Source organism: Sabethes cyaneus, chromosome 3, assembly GCF_943734655.1.
Source record: "Sabethes cyaneus chromosome 3, idSabCyanKW18_F2, whole genome shotgun sequence".
NCBI lineage: Eukaryota > Metazoa > Arthropoda > Insecta > Diptera > Culicidae > Sabethes > Sabethes cyaneus.
The window spans coordinates 118,516,630-118,535,623 of record NC_071355.1 but is presented as its reverse complement, the minus strand read 5'-3'; the positions used below and the strand labels follow the sequence as shown (position 1 = coordinate 118,535,623).

Here is an 18,994-nt window from a genome sequence, read left to right as displayed (position 1 = left end):
GTGGGTGTTTTCGGTGACAAGAATTTATTCTATGGTAAATTGAGACCCCTCCCTCTTTATAAGGGGAATTGTAACTCCTCTCCCCTTTAAGAGGGGGGGCTTCCATACAAATTTCCTCATAACTCGAGAACTAATCAAGCAAATGGGACCAAATTTGGCATGTGAAGGTTTTCGAGGGCAAGAAAATTTTCTACGGTGAATACCACTCTAAGAGGAGGGGCTCCTGTACAAATGAAATACAAATTTCCTCATAACTCGAGAACTAATCAAGCGAATTGAACCAAATTTGGCATATGTGTGTTTTTGGAGACAATTTTTTTTTCAATGATGAATTGGGACCCCTCCCCACTTTAGGAGGGGGGTCCTATACAAACGAAATACAAATTTCCTCATAACTCGAGAACTAATCCAGCAAATGGAACCAAATTTGGCGTGTAGGTGTTTTTGGAGGCAAGAATTTTTTTGTGATGAATTAGGACCTCTTCCCACATTAGGAGGGGGGGCTCCAATACAAATGAAATACAAATTTCCCCATAACTCGAGAACTAATCAAGCAAATAGAACCAAATTCGGCATGTGGAGGTTTTTGGAGGCAAAAATATTTTCTACGGTGAATTAGGATCCTTCCACACTTCAAGAGGGGGGGCTTCTACACAAATGAAATACAAATTTCCTCATAATTCAAAAGCTAATCAAGCAAATGGAACCATATTTGGCATGTGGATGTTTTTGGAGGCAACCATTTTTCCCATTAAGAATTAGGACTTCTTACCTTTTTAGGAGGGGGGGGGGGGGCTCCCATTCAAACGAAATACAAATTTGCTCATAACTTTAGAACTAATCAAGCAAATGGAACCAAATTTGGCATGTGAGAGTTTTAGATGGCAGAATTTTTTTTCTGTGGTGTATTACGACCCCTTTCCCTTTTAAGAGGGTGGGCTCCCATGCAAATGAAATACAAATTTCCTTATAATTTGAGTACTAATCAAGCAAATGGAACCGAATTTAGCATGTAGGAGATTTTTGAGTCTTGAATTTATTTTATGATAGTTAGAGACCTCTCACCCCTGTGGTAGGGGGATATGGACTCTCATACAAATAAAACAGAAATTTTTGCGAAACTCAAAAACTAATCCAACTCTAGAAATTCGAGACTCTTCCATAAAACATTAATCAATAACAAGACCACAAAAACTATCTATAGTAACACTAGATCATTCAGGACGAGCCGGTCGCGAGTGTTGCCGGTGACCCGCCGTCGGAAGCGCCGCCCACTGGGGGGCTTGCAAAACTCGAGATAGTGACAAAGATCATCCGAGATTCATGATTTATGTACAACACAGGTTAATTTGTGGCAATACGAAGTTTGTCGGGTCAGCTAGTTATTTATAAATGACGAGTAAATTGAGCAGGAGTGCGAGTGGTGGTGTTAAAAAGCGCTAAATAGGTCCATTCAAGATCAATTACCCTACATAATTAAATTTTTTTTAGTGAATTTTTTTTTTTACCTTATAATATTTTTTTTTATCAATTATAATTATCTCATAGTGACAATCAAAACCTATTATAAAAACAACAACAAAAAAAGAACAAAAAACATTTCAAAAATTACATATTTGTAAAGGCATCTGGGACAGCTATATTTTTTCATGAATAATTACGTTTCACTACATTATTCAAAAAAAGGGGGAGGTGTACTATCCGTACTCTACCCTAGCCATACACATCATCATGTAAATAAGTATTATGCAACAGGTCAAAACAAAACAGACAACTCCGACCGTATTGAGACACACGGCGGGCACCGAACGCAAGCACCAGCGCCATGCATACACTTCACAAGTGCACGCATTCTGCTGAGCTGGCTCTCCGACCTGTCGGTGGCCTATGTGACTCGGTGCAAGGATTCGAATTACAATTCCAGAACCAAATGTATCGAACAAAGAATCTTTCTGTCCCAGTAGTCTATCTCTTTTTAGCTTTAAGAATGCATTTAGAATAAGGAAAATATCGATATGCATTACCGATATTTTCCACCAAAATTTAACTATAAAAGCAAACCCTTCAAATAATAAAGCAAGCCATTTCGACTTCAGACTTAGAGTACTCAATGCGACCCCAATCGGGCTATCGCCGATGGAAGAAATAAGTCCCTTGAGCAACCCCGAGATCCGTTGATCTACCACGGGCTATTGCTAAACGTCGAATAGTTATAGTAAATCTCGGTAAACCGTCCGCTTCGGCAAATGTAAAACGAGTAGTGAACAGTGTACTTTATAAAACTCTATATCTCTATATCGTTATGGTCAACCGAAAATTGGTGTTCCGCAAAATGAATTCGGCGAAATGGTTTGAAATGATGGCGATTATTTAAATGCTATCGACTTTATTTTATCAAGATAAGTAATGGGGGGAGTTGTTTTCTACTCTACTGTGAGGAAAATTTGTATATTAAAACACCCATGAACTGCCCAGAAACTCGAGATTGTGACAAAGATCATCCGATTCACGATTTATGTACAACACAGTTTAATTTGTGGCAATACGAAGTTTGTCGGGTCAGCTAGTGTTAAATATATATCAATGCGTTACTGTTTACTCAAGGTTCATGTTGGCCAGCTATTAGAAAACAGCGAGAACTTATTCAAGGTCTCAATACTTACAGAGTATGTATATAGATCAGCGCTTTTGCAATGATTCGATACACCAAAGCAGAAACAGTTTATACATTCTTCTGGGATTTTGGCTTTACTATTGAAATAACCTGAGCGACAAATTGTAGCGTTGTCGTTTACAATCACTATTGTATCGGGAGACACAAAGTGAGTTCCCATCGAGTTGATGATTTCGCAAGAATATGCACCGGAGTCGATGGGCTGCATATCATTGCACGTAAGTGTACCGAAACCGTTTTCATTTAATGAATTACACTTCTCAGGCACATGAGCCCAGTTGAGACGCCATACAATAAGTGGAATGGGAACTCCAGTTGCCCGGCAGGAAATATTCAGTACGCCACCAGCAAGAACTGTCATAGTAGAAGGTGGTGGTTGAATAACAGATGGGGTCACTGTAATGTTTTTTTAGATGATAAAATAAAATGTAAAAAATAAATACAGAGAAATGTAGGTTCTTACTGCATCCGATTTCGTCAGATTTATCAAGGCAATCCGGGTGTGAATCACATTGGAAAGATTTCGGAATGCACTGTCCACTTCGGCACTGGAACTCGTCGTAATGGCAGGCTGCATCTGGTGGTAATGTAGCACAGTTTTCTTCATCGGAACTATCTTCGCAATCTAATTCACCATCGCAACGCCAAGTTTTAAGAATACATTTCCTATTTCGGCATTTGAACTCATTGGGTTCACAGTTTTGTGCTTTGCTGCAGCCAGTTTCATCGGATCCATCACCACAATCAAAATTACCATCACATATCTGCGACTTTGCAATGCAATCCCCATTCATGCATGTCGCTTGTGCGATGTGACAGGCTGAGGGTGGGCGTTCGGCAGGATAATCTATGAAAAAATATGAAAAAGTACGGTGAATAAAATATTAAAGCAAGACTAGTAGCCTCATTGATATTTGTTGGTGGAATAATACCCTCTATATTTTTCTTCGTTATGTTTCAGGTTAGTATGATTCAGTTATCTTCAGACGTAAGATATACACTAAAGTCGCTTTTTACGCGGTTTGTTTTTTACACGAATTTCGGAATTTACGCGGTTTTGATTTACGCGGGACGTTTCCTTCGCGTAAAAAGCGACTTGAGTGTATGTACATATATATGGTACTAGCTAATTAAATTGTGTTGTACATAAATCGCGAATGTCGGATGACCTTTGTCACAATCTCGAGTTTTGCAAGTTTCTGAGGAGCTCAACCCTAGATGATTTATTTTGGCATTTACGTAACTATGAAAGCAAGGGTAGTTTAATATACAAATTTGAAATTTTTCCTCACAGTAAAGTAGCTAACCGCCCCCCCCTGTTGCTTAGCCTGGTAAAAAAAGCCGGTAGCACTTAAATATTCGCCGTGCTTGTATAACATTTCGCCGAATACCATTTCGCGAAAAACCTTACGCTGAATCTACCATTTCACGGAAAACTTTTTCGTAGAAAGTACCATTTCGCAGGGGTGATCCTCTCCTTACTCGCTGTCGCTCGTTCGGACCCAACTAAAGGAAAGTAATAGAGACCTAAGAAAACAACAGTGGGAAGGGGAAGGGTTTCTTTTGTATGGGAGCCCCACTCTTAAAGGGAAAGTGGTCATAATCCCCATAGAAAAAAATCTTGTCTCCGAAAACCCCCTCATGCCAAATTTGGATCCATTTGCTTGATTAGTTCTCGAGATATGAAGAAATTTGGAATTCATTTGTATGGGAGGCCCCTCTCTCAAAGAGAAGAGGGGACATTCATCATAGAAAAAATTCTTGCATCCAGAAACCCCCACGCCAAATCTGGTTCCGTTTGTTTGATTAGTTCTCGAGATATGAGAAATTTTGTTTTCCATTTGTATGAGAGCCTCCCCTCCTAAAGGAGGGAGGGGTCATAATTCATCATAGAAAAAAGGGAGGAAGCCCCCCTCTTTAAATAAGGAGGGGTCAGAATTCACCATAGAAAAATTTGTGCCTTCTAAAACTCCCACTTGCAAAATTTGGTTCCATCCGCTTGAATAGTTCTCAAGTTATGATGAAATTTGTATTTCATTTGTATCGGAGCCCACCTCCTAAACAGGGAAGGGTTCCTAATTCATCAAAAAAAATCTTGTCTCCAAAAACTCCCAGATGTCAAATTGGGTTCCATTTGTTTGATTAGTTTCCGAGATAGGAGGAAATTTGTATTTCATTTGTATGGGAACCTCCTTTTTTAAAGGAGGGAGGGGTCATAATTCCCCTCCTCAAGAAGGAACGGATCTCAATTGACCGTAGAAAAAATTCTTGCCTCCAAAAACACCCACATGCCAAATTTGGTTCTAATTGCTTGATGAGTTCTTAAGTTATGAGGAAATTTGTATTTCATTTGTAAGGAAGCCTCCCCCCCCCTCTCCTAAAAAAGGAAGGGCTCATAATTCATCAAAAAATTCTTGCCTGCAAAAACTCCAACACGCCAAATTTGGTTCCATTTGCTTGATTAGTTCTCGAGATAAGAGGAAATTTGTATTTCATTTGTATGGGAGCCCCCTCCCCTTTAAAGGGGCGAGGCGTCATAATTCCCCTCCTTAAAAGGGAAGGGTTCTCAATTCACCATAGAAAAAAATCTTGCCTCCAAAAACACCCTCATGATAAATTTGGTTCTATTTGCTTGATTAGTTCTCTAGTTAGGCAGAAATTTGTGTTTCATTTGTATGGGAGGCCCCCCTCTTAGGGGGTGGAGGGTTCTCTAACTATCATAAGAACCTTCTCTGGCCCCAAAAACCCCTGCATGCAAATTTTCACGCCGATCGGTTCAGTAGTTTCCGAGTCTATAAGGAACATATCGACAGACAAACGGAAATCCATTTTTATAGGTATAGATTCTTGTTGATTTTTTTCGGTGAGTAATAAGAATTAAAGTAATCCCCCCAATAAGGACGCTAATAGGGACCGCGTTAAAAAGACTTAAACGACTAAAAATTTTGGAAATTTCATTATTTTTTTTATTTCAGATTTTGATTCTGCAGACTTTTCCGCTTATTTTGATACTAATTTGGTAATGATCCGACCACGGGAAGTGGCCGAAAAACGATCATACTCATAAGCATTTCAGTGCAGCGTGGAACAACCTCGAGGGAATAAAACGACGCTCCTAAAAAACTACGATTTTCAAATTTTATGTACCTTTTTTACACAAACTACACAACGTATTGGAACAAACTTTTTTTTGTTGACAGACAGATTTTTATAACTTTTGAGCATTGAAAACGATACACAACCAGATGAAAAAGAAAAAGAAGACAAAATTTGATATATTTAGCCAACTTTTCTTTTTCATTTTTTTTAACCCTTAAATGCGCACGCTGAAAAAATTCATTTAAAAAGAATACTTACTTATATAAAGGCGGTAAACATAATTTACTTTGGGGATGTCTTTCACTATGTTGTTTTAAAACAACATTGCGCATTGCGCAAACGAACCCCTTCATTTACAGAGCTCAAAAGTTATAAAAGTCTTTGCCAAGCTGCTACCAACAAAACAAAACAAAAGTTTGTTCTAATATGTTGTGTAGTTTCTGAGAAAAAGGTAAATAAAGTTTGAATATCGAATTCAGGAGCGTCGTTTTATTCTGTCGAAGTTGTTCCACGCTGCACCAGAATGCGTATGTGTACAATCCAGTGACGTAGCCAGGAATTTCGTTTGGGGGGGGGGGGGGGGGCAAGCCATTTTTTTTATTAGAGAAGTTTAAAACCTAAGAGGTTCACTCGCGTCTAGAGGGAGGCCAAGTTATTATGCAGAAAACCATTTGTTTAAGAAATATATTTAATGCACATGTTACAGAATTTTTTTTCGAACTATTTTATTTATTTATTTAACTAAGTATTCATGTAACACAAGTAACTTTCTAATGGCTTTCAATACTTTGCGTATAATATGATTTCTGCTAATTAGTTTGCTATTGAGAAGGATGTTTTACAGGATTTTTAAAGACTGTACAGCTTCGAGCATCGAACCTACTTTTTCCTCCACAAGACGCTTCAATCAAGGAGCACCACGCTGCACAAAGCTGACGATGTACAAAGCGTTAATCAAACCGGTAGTCCTATTCTTCTGCTGACGAATTTCTCGCTTGATCTCTTCGAGATCGGGAGCCAGCACACTGTTGTCGTTTGTAGGCACTCCGAAGTCATTTCTGTTGCTATATCGCCATTGAGGTGCTCATCGAAATACTGCTTCCACCTCTCTACCACCTCGCGCTCGTTTGTGATTAGATCGCCTTCCTCGTCACTACACATATCAGGTTTAGGTTTGTAGCCCTTACGAAATTGGTTCACCTTCTCGTAAAACTTGCGTGTGTCATTAACTTGGAATAGTTGTTCCAGCTCCTCACGATGTCTGTCCTCCTTCTGGCGCTTTTTCTTCCTCAGGATCATGGTCAACTCATTCCGCGCTCGTCGATACTTGGCCAAATTCTCTCTCGTAGATATGCTTAGATAGTTTTTCCAAACTCTTTTGTCATCTCTATCACTTGTTGGCATTTCCCATCAAACCAATCATTTCGTGCACTCGAGGTTTACATTCCTAGCACCGCTGTTGCGGCCTCGCTGACGGCCGAGCGTATCATACTCCATCCGTTTTCGACGGTAGAAGCATCTAGCGCCACGGAAGAAGGCAGAGCTTCATCCAGCACGCGCGCGTAGTTTTTCTTCAACTGGCGGATTGTTAACCTGCCGAATGTTTAACCGAGAAGGGCGGCTTTGTCGCGAGGTATAAACCATTGATAGTTTTAAGCGCACATGTACTGCTACTAGTTAGTGGTCCGAGTCGATATTTGCACCCCGTAGGTAGCTTACTTTAGTGATGTTTGAAAAAAACCGGCCCTCGATAACAATGTGGTCGATTCGGTTCGAAGTTCGTTAGTCAGGTGATATCCAGGTGGCTTTGTGGATATCTTTGTGGGAAAAGAAAGTGTTTCTGATCATCATAAGTTTAGGGAAGCTGCAAAGTTGATGCATCACTGGCCGTTGTCATTCGTGTCGGTGTGCAGGCTATGGGGCCCGATCACCGGTCTATACATTGCTTCCCAGCCGACCTGGGCGTTCATATTCCCGACGACGATCTTGATGTCCTGTCGTGAGCAGCTGTCATACGTTGCCTCCAGATGTGCATAGTATGCTTCCTTCTCATCTCCGGGTCTCCCTGCGTGTGGACAATGTACATTTATGATGGTGTGGTTGAAAAAACGGCCTTCTATCCTCAACACGCATATCCTCTCGTTGATCGTTTTCCAGTCCTTTACGCGATCCTGCATTTTGCCCAACACTACGAATCCCGTTCCCAGCTCGTTGGTCACTCGACCGCTCTGGAAAATTTCGGGGTTCTAACTGATCGAGCAGCACCCTGTCGCCAACAACGAAATTTAGCGATCTGCAGTTCCAGGTACCAAATCTTCATTCCATGTCCTTATTTCGTCGCCGTTGTCCAGCCGAATGTTCCGAGTAACGAAGAGCTACATAGTTAAGAATTTTCAGACTATGAGAGATTCAAAACGATGACGGTTATATTGTTATTCAAAGGCGCACTCATCAAAAATATACTTGTGCTACAGTTTTAGCTTGGTGTATTGTTATACTGCATTTAAAATTTTATTAAAAATAAAAGCCAAAGTATTTCGGGGAGGGGGGGGGGGTGGCCAAGGCTCCCAGCCCCCCCCCCCCCACCTAACTACATGGCTGGTACGATCGTTTTTCGGCCACTTCCCGTGGTTATATTATTACCAAATTAGTATCAAAATAAACGGAAAAGACTGCAGAATCAAAATCTGTAATAAAAACCCGATTTAATCCACCTATTGGTGAAAGAAACCTTTGTTATACCATATCATTTGTCATTTGAGATAGAATTCGACACTTCTTCGGAACATAATTAAACTTTTTGCTAACACTCACTATGGTAGTTATCATCAATACATATGCATGTGTATGTAATATACAGCCCGGACTCGATTATCCGGGTGCTCATTTTCATTTTCAGCCCGGATAATCGAATCACCCGGATAATCGAATCATCATTTTTGGTACAAATTTTTTTTGGTATGTCAAGTTTTTTGACTTTTAGGTATCAGAAATGTTTTATTTATTATTGATCTATCTTCCCAAAAGTCAGAAAAATCCTTTCTTACGATTTTTTCCACTGATGATTTTTTTTGGTACAATATTATTTTTTGTATGTTATGTTTTTCAATATTTAGGTATTATAAATGTTTTTTTTTATTATTGATCTATCTCCCCTGAAGTCATAAAATTCCTTTTTTCCAATTTTTTTACTGATGATTACGATGATGATGATAATGATAATGATGATGGTGATGATGATTTTTAAGTAACAAAATTGATTTCATCATCGCAGGATTTATTTTTGATTTTTTTTTTGCGCCGATAAAAGGGATATAAGAAAGGAATTTTTCAGATTTAGGGAGGTTAATCAATGCTTGTCTAGTTGCAATCATCATGTAGCATGAAAATTATAACATTTGGGTTTAAAATAAATCAGTGATAAAAATTTTTTTTTCACCCGGATAATCGAGCCTAAAAACCCGGATAATCGAATCCCCGGATAATCGAGTCCGGCCTGTATTGATAAATTTGCATAATATTTGAAAGCAATCAAAAAATGTCTTCCTTTTATTTGTAATTTGTTATTTTAAGATAATAGCGGGGTCGCATTCTGGGGTTTGGTTTAAGTTAGAAACTGGCCGTTTTTCTTGCACATTTTATACGACTACCAATGGTCTAGGTGTGCAATTTCGAGTACTTGGAGGTGTCGCATGACGGGTTTGTTTGATTCAAGGTGCTTCTATGTTCAAGTTTCATATATTCCGGAACTTGTTCCGGACATATCTTCGGAACCGTACATCCGTTCCAAATTCTGTTCAAAAGAATTCTTCTAGGCCACAAAACTTTGCGTTTGGTAGTTATTCAGTCAAATCGGTCCAGACATTTCCTAAAGGCAGCTGTTTATTGTTATATTTTCACTACTGAGACTGTTATGCCGTTTTTTGTAACTTGTGACTGACATAGTTTGATATTTTTTTTCAAAATTTTGGGAACAAACTTAACATTGCTGTTTGAAATATTGAAAGCATGAACAATTTAAAGATGATTCCAAGGCTTATCTCAAAAGTGGTGAAATTCACATGGGACTGTTATGCATTTATGGGCAGTACGCTCAAGTACTTTTTTACACGGTTTGGTTTTTTGAATATTAAGAACGGGGTAACTTGGCAACCCATGGTTATTTTTGGCAACCCTGCCTGTAACGTTGAGTAACTGTTTTTAAGCTCCGACTTTTATTTAACATTTTGCTTGAATTTCGGCCTCCAAATCTCGCGAATATTACTTTGTCGACTAATCGCGAAGTGCTCTTTTGCGAATTTGGTGAAGTTTAAGTGAAGATTGCGTTCAATCACCGAAGTGTATTTTTGTTTTTATTTTGCATCTATAACTGCCACTACCGCTACGCGCATTTTTTCATCTGAAGCGCCATCTGTGAATAAAGAATATAAACCTCAACATCTCCTGTTCGCTGGCCACGCCGTTTGTGCCCAACTATACCAAACTGTAGCTGGTTATTCAATCGCCTTCATTTAGACCACCTGCTTGTAAAAGCTCTTGTAATGATGGATAAAGTTTGCTACGAATGTTCTCATCCCATTAAAAATCTGAACTTGATCAAATGTCATCTATGTGAGCGTATAGCTCACATGAAATGCATTGGCTGGGTGCGATCGAATTTAGACTTCTACAATGAACAAACGAATTTGCTGTGGTTCTGCGCGGACTGCATGAAATCGATTGACAATTTAAAGGCGCAAAATTCGTCAGATACTACTGCTGCTGTTTTGTCGTCTCTCGCTGATTCTGTTAACGACTGTATGAAGGAGGTTAAAAATGATGTTGGTCAAATTGCTACATTAATCGGATCGATTTCGGAAAAGCTTTCAGCGAATTCAACTCCTGCAATTTCATCGGCCAGTCGTAGAACTAAGCGCCCTAGAATCGCTTCACCGAATGATACTCCCAAGCGCTCCGCTGGTTTTTCAAATTTGATAAGTGGCACTAGATCAACTGAAAATTTTCCCAAACTTGTCGATACCGTTCCGCAACCTGTCGCCAAATTTTGGCTGTATCTATCGCGCATTGCGCCTCACGTGTCCGAAGACGAAGTTTCAGCACTTGTGCAGGAATGTGTCACTGGAGCTCAACCGGTTGTGAAAAAACTAGTAAAGAGAGATGCTGATATAAAATCTTTGGCATTTATTTCTTTTAAAATTGGCATTGATGCACATCTAAAAGATACTGCTTTGGATGCTACGAATTGGCCGAAAGGAATTTATTTTCGGCAGTTTGAAGAGCGAAACAAATCATCGGATTTTTGGGAACCGCAGGCTATAAAATTTCCGCGAACGGAAATCATGAATCCAACGCAGTCTTCATCAGCACCGCAAAATTGATTTCTCGACCGCCGGTGGATTTTGGGGGCCATCTGGCCCCCAGTTAAGTTAAGTCTTTGCAAATACCTAAATTTCAAAAAAGTCATGCAGATTTCGTTCCCCATAGCCCCACCAACAGCCGCTGCGATGGTGTCACCCGTCGTAAACAACTACAACACGTCCCTTCGTCTGAGCAGGATCCTACACATCTACTGTTTTACTATCAGAACACACACGGGTTGCGAAGCAAAATCTCTGAATTTGCACTGGAGGTTTCAGATTCGCTTTACGATTGTATTGTGCTTACCGAATCTTGGCTCGATTCGCAAATCGCATCTGTTGAACTGTTTGGAACAGATTATATTGTGTATCGCTCGGATCGTACCTCAAAGAATAGCATCAAGGTTAGGGGCGGCGGAGTGGTTATAGCCGTTCGTCGTTCATTGTCGTCCGCACTGCTAGTCGAAGCAATGGATGAATCACTTGAGCAGTTATGGGTAACGATTAACAACAATGGTTCAAATATTGTTTGCGGCGCTATTTATATCCCACCTAGGCTGCTGAATGAAGTCGATATCATTGATGGTCATATTTCGTCGCTAGAAAAAGCTGTTAACTCGACTGATATCAACGACTATATTATGCTGTTTGGCGATTTCAATCGTCCTGGTTTATCTTGGTCGGTGCACCCGCAAAATAGTTACCTTTTCATTGACGCTTTACGATCAACAGTGAATATTGGTAGCTCACATTTATTAGATGGCATGGCTTTGCATAACATGTACCAGATTAATCCTGTATGTAATCCGAACGGAAGGTTTCTGGATTTAATTTTTGTAAATCAGCAAGCTTTGTCTGCTTGTTCCATTATGACAGCTCCTGATATCCTTTGCAATGTTGATATTCACCACCCACCACTGATGGTTACGTTTAACTGTATGTTAAAAGCACAATTCATAGACGAATTCGATCCCAATTGTTTTGACTTTCGGCGAGGAAACTATGTTGCAATCAATTCCGCCTTAAGAGGAGTTGACTGGAATTTAATCAGCAGCACCGTAAAAATACAAGATCTTATTCTGCAGCATGTTCCCAGAGTTCGTCCGCGTCCTAAACCTATCTGGGGAAACAGGCTTCTTACTAGGCTTAATCGCTTACGGAAATCCGCTCTTCGAGCCTATCAGAGAAATCGAAACCCTGTTAATCGATATCGTTTTACCTCGGCAAGCAGAACATATAAAGCACTGAACAGAAATCTGTATAAAAGTTATGTACGTAAAACTGAACGCAACTTACGGTTGAATCCGAAAAGTTTTTGGAGGTTTATTAATTCAAAACGAAATGAGGACGGGCTTCCCTCTAGCATGTTTTTGTCTCACAGCGAGGCGTCGACAGATAGCAGCAAATGCGAATTGTTTGCTGAGCATTTTGCTAGCGTCTTTAATACCAGACGTGCTTCGTTGGACGATATTGCAGCAGCCATGGTACTTATTCCTGACAATGTGGTCACCGCAGAATTATTCGCTGCTACTGAAGAAGAAGTCGCTAAGGCCGTAATATGAAGCAGTCCTATCGCCCTGGCCCCGATGGCATTCCTGCTGCTTTGCTAAAGAATTGTTACGATGCTTTGAAGTTACCGCTAACTTCTATCTTCAATCTTTCGTTGCAAAGTCATCAATTTCCTTGTAGCTAGAAGGAGGCGTTTATGTTTCCGGTGTTCAAGAAGGGCGATAAACGCAATGTAGAACAGTATCGAGGGATTTCCTGTTTGTGCGCCTGCTCAAAAGTTTTTGAAGCAATTGTCTACGATCGTCTAATGTTCAGCATAAAAAACTACATTTCTACGGCTCAGCACGGATTTTTCCCTGGCAGATCCGTAGCTACCAACTTATTAGAATTTACTTCTTTCTGCTTGCGTAGTATGGGTCGAGGACTTCAGGTTGACGCTGTCTATATAGACCTGAAGGCGGCATTTGATCGTGTCGATCATGGAATACTGTGTGCTAAGTGCAACGAACTCGGAGTATCTGTCGCGATGGTAGAATGGTTGGAATCGTACCTGCGGAATCGCAAAATTGCTGTGAAATTGGGTACGTCACAATCCAGTTGGTTTAATAACAATTCAGGGGTTCCACAGGGCAGCATTCTGGGACCCCTACTGTTTTCGTTATTTATCAATGATATCACAAAGCTGTTACCTCGCGGTACACGATTATTGTATGCGGACGACACTAAACTCTATCAGGTTATTCAAACTCGTGATGATTGCTCCAGACTTCAAGCTTTAACTAATCTGTTCGCTGACTGGTGCCGACGTAACTACATGACATTAAGCATTTCAAAATGCACTGCGACGAGCTTTCACCGCAAAAAACAGCCTTTGTTATTTGACTACCGTATTGATGGGATATCTCTTCAAGGCAAGGAAGTCGTAACTGATCTTGGAGTAATTTTGGACGCTCAACTGACATTTAGGCAGCATTACTCCATGATCATTAGCAAGGCAAATCGTCAGCTAGGTTTAATTTTCAGAATCGGCAAGGAGTTTGACGATCCTGGGACCTTGCGGGCCCTCTATTGCTCGCTGGTACGCTCTATTCTAGAGTCAGCGTATTGCGGCAGCGTATTGAGCGTGTACAAAAACATTTCATCAGACGTATCTGTCGTACACTGCCATGGAGAAATCCTGAGAGCTTGCCATCATATGAAGACCTCTGCTTGCTAATAGGAATCAAACCCCTCGAACAGCGACGAAAGCATATCATGTCTCAAATGGCCCACAAAATTCTAACCGGTGGCTACGACTGTCCTAATATCCTCGCTATGTTGCAAATGCATTGTCCTTTGCGCCCGCAACGTCATCAACATCTTCTACGCTTAAACGTTTATCGTACGAATTACGGCCAACATGAACCCATCCATCGTCTGGCAGTGGCTTACAATCAAAGTGATATTAGTTTTAACTTTTAATATGTGTATACTGCTGTTTTTCGTTTATTTTAAATTATTGTAATTTGTTATTCTTATCCATTTAAGTTATTGTAAAGTTTTGATTAGCTGATAAGTTTTATTACTTTATAACCTTCTGTGAAAAGATGCAGGGTTTTTATGCCGGCTTGAAACTGTCATTTGTGCATTTCAAGGTGGCTTTTCCCTGCCAGATTTTAATATTCATTAAGACAACCTATGTCGGATGAAATAATCAATAAATAACAAATAACAAATAACAAATAACTTAGGGACCATTAATTTATCTCTCAATACATTTGGGAGTGGCTGGACATTCCTCACGTAGATTGCAAATAGTTCCTTAGTGGCAGCGTTCTCGAGTAATCGAAAAAAACAAACCGTGGAAAAAAAGACTTGAGTGTAATGGTAGTTATCATCAACACATATGCATGTGTATGTTGTCGCGGCGATTGCTCAAGCCAACGAACATATAGCTTAACGATGGAAACACCCGGTTAATAATGTGGACTGTATCACTTGGATTTCGGATATGATGGCTACGAGCAGAACACTTTTTACTATTCACAAATAATCCTTTTAATAAACCTTTACTTAACTTGAATTACAGTTTCTTAATGTCTTAACCTTTAACTCAACTTATAACTTCACTGGATTTTAACCTTTACTTTTAGAAAGAAAACTTCGAATCAACAAATACGTAGAGCGCAGCTTGCTTTATAGAGAAATGAAATTGCGTCGTAAAATTATCCCTACTCCTTTTCCGCATTAGAATATAGCGCGTGGATGTGTGTGTGTTCCTTCATTTAATCCTTGCGCGCGTACATCAATGGTGGCGTCCTGGAAAATTCCATTCAATCCTTTGTTGCGCTTGTGACAAAAAACGGCAACGTCGCAAGCAGGCGATGGCGCACATAGCCCACCGTATATGTGGTAGTTTCAGTGAACAAACTGCAGGTAGAAAATGTTGAGTGAGCGCAATGCCATTGGTAGGAAGTATTACATAGAGATATCACGCCATGTGCGCACATCACAGGGTGATTCGTTAAACCTTAATCCTTCGAGCAAAGTGCTCGAACATATGTAATATACTGATAAATTTGTAGAATTTTTTTTTTCTTGGGCAGGATTGATATTTAAGGGGGAGTCTTTTATCTGAAGAAATGTTGAGCCCAGAGTATTTTTCGGTGCGTGGTCTCGTTGAAAATTTACAGCAAAACTATGGGATTGCTTGAAGGGAAGTGCAATGCTGTACCTACAATAGTTTAAACGCGCTCTCCTCGAAACCATATGTTTTCAGCGACGGTGCGTGTATCTCAGTATCTAGAGGACCGATTTGGCTGATTTTTGTTTTGACGTGTAAAAATTAATTATCTAAATTGTGACGTAGCCGCTTTTCGATATCTCAATTTTTCAATTTTCGCTGAATTTTTAAAAAAATCGTTACTCTTCGCAACCAGTAAGAGGTAGATAGTTACTATGTACAGCAAAGTTGCTTATTTTATTGTGTTCTACAACTTTTGTGGAGACACAGTACTTTTATGGACGCATTTAAAAACACAAAAATTTGTAACACCCTAATAGGTAGATTTACGGTCATCCTAATAGTATAGAAAGTTACGCCATATTTTTTAAATAAACTCTTTCAAAGACACACTACCTGTAAAATTAGGCATTTTTGCGCTAGAGCACATGATCGCATATATTTCTATTTGGTTCATATCAGTAAACTTTGCTTAAATAATTTTATCAATGTTTTTCAATTAACTTTTGATTGGTAAAGCCAATTCTAATGAAATTTGGCAGATATATTCACAGCGTTAAGGCCTCTCGTTTGATACTAAGATAATTGAAAAACGATTAATTGTCTGGTTAAAATCGTTATGAATAATTGAAAATTTTTTTATGCTGTACACGACTGCTCATAACTTTCAAATTAAAAGTCCAATCAAAAAACAAATCAATAGTGATCTATGAGGCTATATTACCTACCAAATGAGACTAATAGCGCATAAATCGGTTTGGTCACCTCTGAGAAACGTTCGACTAATTGACACCTTGAAAAAGCACATTTTTAAGCATAACTTTTGAACCGCTTAATTGTTTTCGATAAAACTCTCCCAAAAAATTTACAGTAGCGAGAGCCTTCATTTGATACTAAAATTGTTGAAATCGGTTGAGCGGTTCCGGAGAAAATCATGCGACGTAATTTTTACATTTTTGCTTATAACTTTTAAACAAAATGTCGGACCGCAAAACCATTCAATAGTGATCTACAAGGTGATAACACCTTTCAAATAAGCGTAATAGCAAACGAATCGGTTCAGCCATCTCCGAGAAACAGACGACTAAAATCAAGCGTTACACACACACACACACACACACACACACACACACACACACACACACACGCGCACACACACACACACGCACACACACACAGACATTGCTCAATTCGTCGAACCTTATCGATTGGTATATGTGACTCGGCCCTCCGGGCCTCGGATCAACTTTGTGTTTTTCGACCAATTTTTAAACCTTTGTTATAGTATAACAAAGGTAAAAACCTGATTTAATCCACCTAGTGGTGAAAGAACCTTTGTTATACGGTCTTCATCTACGTTAACGTTGCGTAGTGCGTTTGTTTACATAATTTTTTTTGGAAATTGAAAAAGTTTACAAAATTTAAACAAAATAGGAGCACTTATGAATTTTGATAGAGCCTTTTTTCATGAAATTGCTGAGTAAGTATAAGTAAGTTGTTACTAATTTGAGTAAATGCAAGTAAAAGTAAGTTGTAAGAGGAAATATTATTATTTAACATATACATTGCGTAGTAAAGGTCTACGTTAAACGTTTTGAACTATGCATAATTTCCTGTAATGCCATTCTATTTGATTCAATAAAGTTTTCATCAATTTTTATTAACTTTCGGTTACTCACGCTGTTGTATTTTGTACAACACGTGTAGGTTTTAGAATGCCATATTGTTATAAAGTTCAAACAAATCGATGTTTAACTAACGTATATTCTTCGATAAACTTGTTATGAGCAAAATGCCACAATTATTCAATGCATTAATACTTTAACCTGCTGGCAAAATAAATCAGCAAAAACTGACATCACAGAAACGAAGCAATCAGTATGTGAGGTGTGCCGCAATCGGCCCCAACTGGAATTTTCTATCGTTTCTTCACATGGAAAAATGGTGTCTGTATGCAACAAAACTATAAGTAAATGTAAAATGTTTTAAATGTATCCGTCTGTCGATAGTCGAGTAATTCGAGGTCAAAATTTGGATATTTTTATAATCAAAGTTCTACAGTTCCCAAACAAGCAATCATAGAGGTATACTATATTCAGCAAAGTTGTGTACTTTTACTATTTGTACAATATGAAAAAGTCATACAACAATTACAAAACGAGCTAAAATGGAAGAACTGACTTCACAAATTCTTATAAAATAAATAAGATTTTTCTCTCTTCGCTGAAGAGATAGAAGGTTACTGCCTTCAGCAAAGTTTCTTGTAATAATATACTCTTAAACTTTACAGAACATATCAATGTGTTATATTGAAACTGAAGGAAAATATGTTTTCTATTTCACTTTTAGGGGGATTAATCAAAATTTAAATTCTACCAGACGATAGAGCTTGCAATTTCAAGAAACTCTTCCAAAGGTGCGATAAACCTAAAACTAGGTTTTCCTAGTCAAAACTCTAATGCGCACGTTTTTTTGGTTTTAGGCTATTGTCTCCCGCGAGCAACCGTGTTACAAAAGTTGGCGCGAGTGTTCAAGGGTTAATATCTTTTGACCGGCAAAACCAATTCTTCTGAAATTTTACAGATATATTTGCAGCAATAAAACCTCTAATTTGATGCCAAACTAATTTAAACTAGATAGATTATCTAAGATGAAATCGTCGAAAATAATTGTAAATTTTAATGTGTTGTATACGATTGCTCATAACTTTTGAATTAAACGTTCAATCAAAAAACAAATCAATAGTGATCTATTAGGCTATATAATCTTTCAAATGAGAATAATAGCGCATAAATCGGCTCAGCCAACTCTGAGAAACAGGCGATCATTTGTACCTACTCAAAACAGGTTTTTTAAGGCTAATTTTTAAACTGCTTGTCCGTTTTCAATGAAACTTTGTAAAAAGTTTAGCAACAGCAAGAGCTTTCGTTTGGTACTAAGATTGTTAAAATTGGTCGCGTAGTTCCGGAGAAACGCGTGTCACGTAGTTTTCACACTTTTGCTTATAACTTTTAAACGAAACGTCGGACCGCAAAGCAATTCAATAATGATATACTAGGCAATAATACCTTTCAAACAAAAGTAAAAGCGGTCAAATCGGTTCAGCCACCTTCGAGAAACAGGCGATAGAAAATGAGCTGCATACACACACATACACACATACACACATACACACACACACAGACATTGCTCAGTTCGTCGAGCTCTATCGATTGGTATATGTGATTCGGCCCTCCGGGCCTCGGATCAATTTCGTGTTTTTCGACCAATTTCTAAACCTTTGTTATATAGTATAACAAAGGTAAAACCCGAATTAATCCACCTAGCGGCGTGACCTAGCCTTTCTACTGCCACAATCATCATTATTTAATTGCTCAGGAACATCTATAATTAATTGATAATTAACTTGACTACATTTTTACCTTTGTTATACCATATAAAACCTGATTTAATCCACCTAGTGGTGAAAGGAACCTTTGTTATACGGTCTTACTTGCTATTTGAGATAGAAATCGACACGTTTGGTTTACATGTAATTTTTGGAAATTGAATAAGTTTACAAAATTTAAACCAAATAGAAGCACTTATAAATTTTGATAGTTCCTTTTCTCATGAAATTGCTGAGTAAGTTGT

The 18,994-nt window shown here is 38.8% G+C and overlaps 1 protein-coding gene across 8 annotated transcripts in view; it reads right to left on the bottom strand.

Annotated features, from left to right (window-relative positions):
- The window catches only part of LOC128742843 (basement membrane-specific heparan sulfate proteoglycan core protein), a 1,551,467-nt gene that overhangs the window by 773,905 nt on the left and 758,568 nt on the right, over positions 1–18,994 (bottom strand). For all 8 annotated transcript variants that reach the window (XM_053839324.1, XM_053839321.1, XM_053839325.1 and 5 more), the window contains 2 exons: positions 3,138–3,521; positions 2,664–3,070 (listed from right to left, as the gene is read on the bottom strand). In XM_053839324.1, the coding sequence (XP_053695299.1) occupies positions 2,664–3,070; positions 3,138–3,521 (791 nt within the window). The remainder of the gene's footprint in view (positions 1–2,663; positions 3,071–3,137; positions 3,522–18,994) is intronic.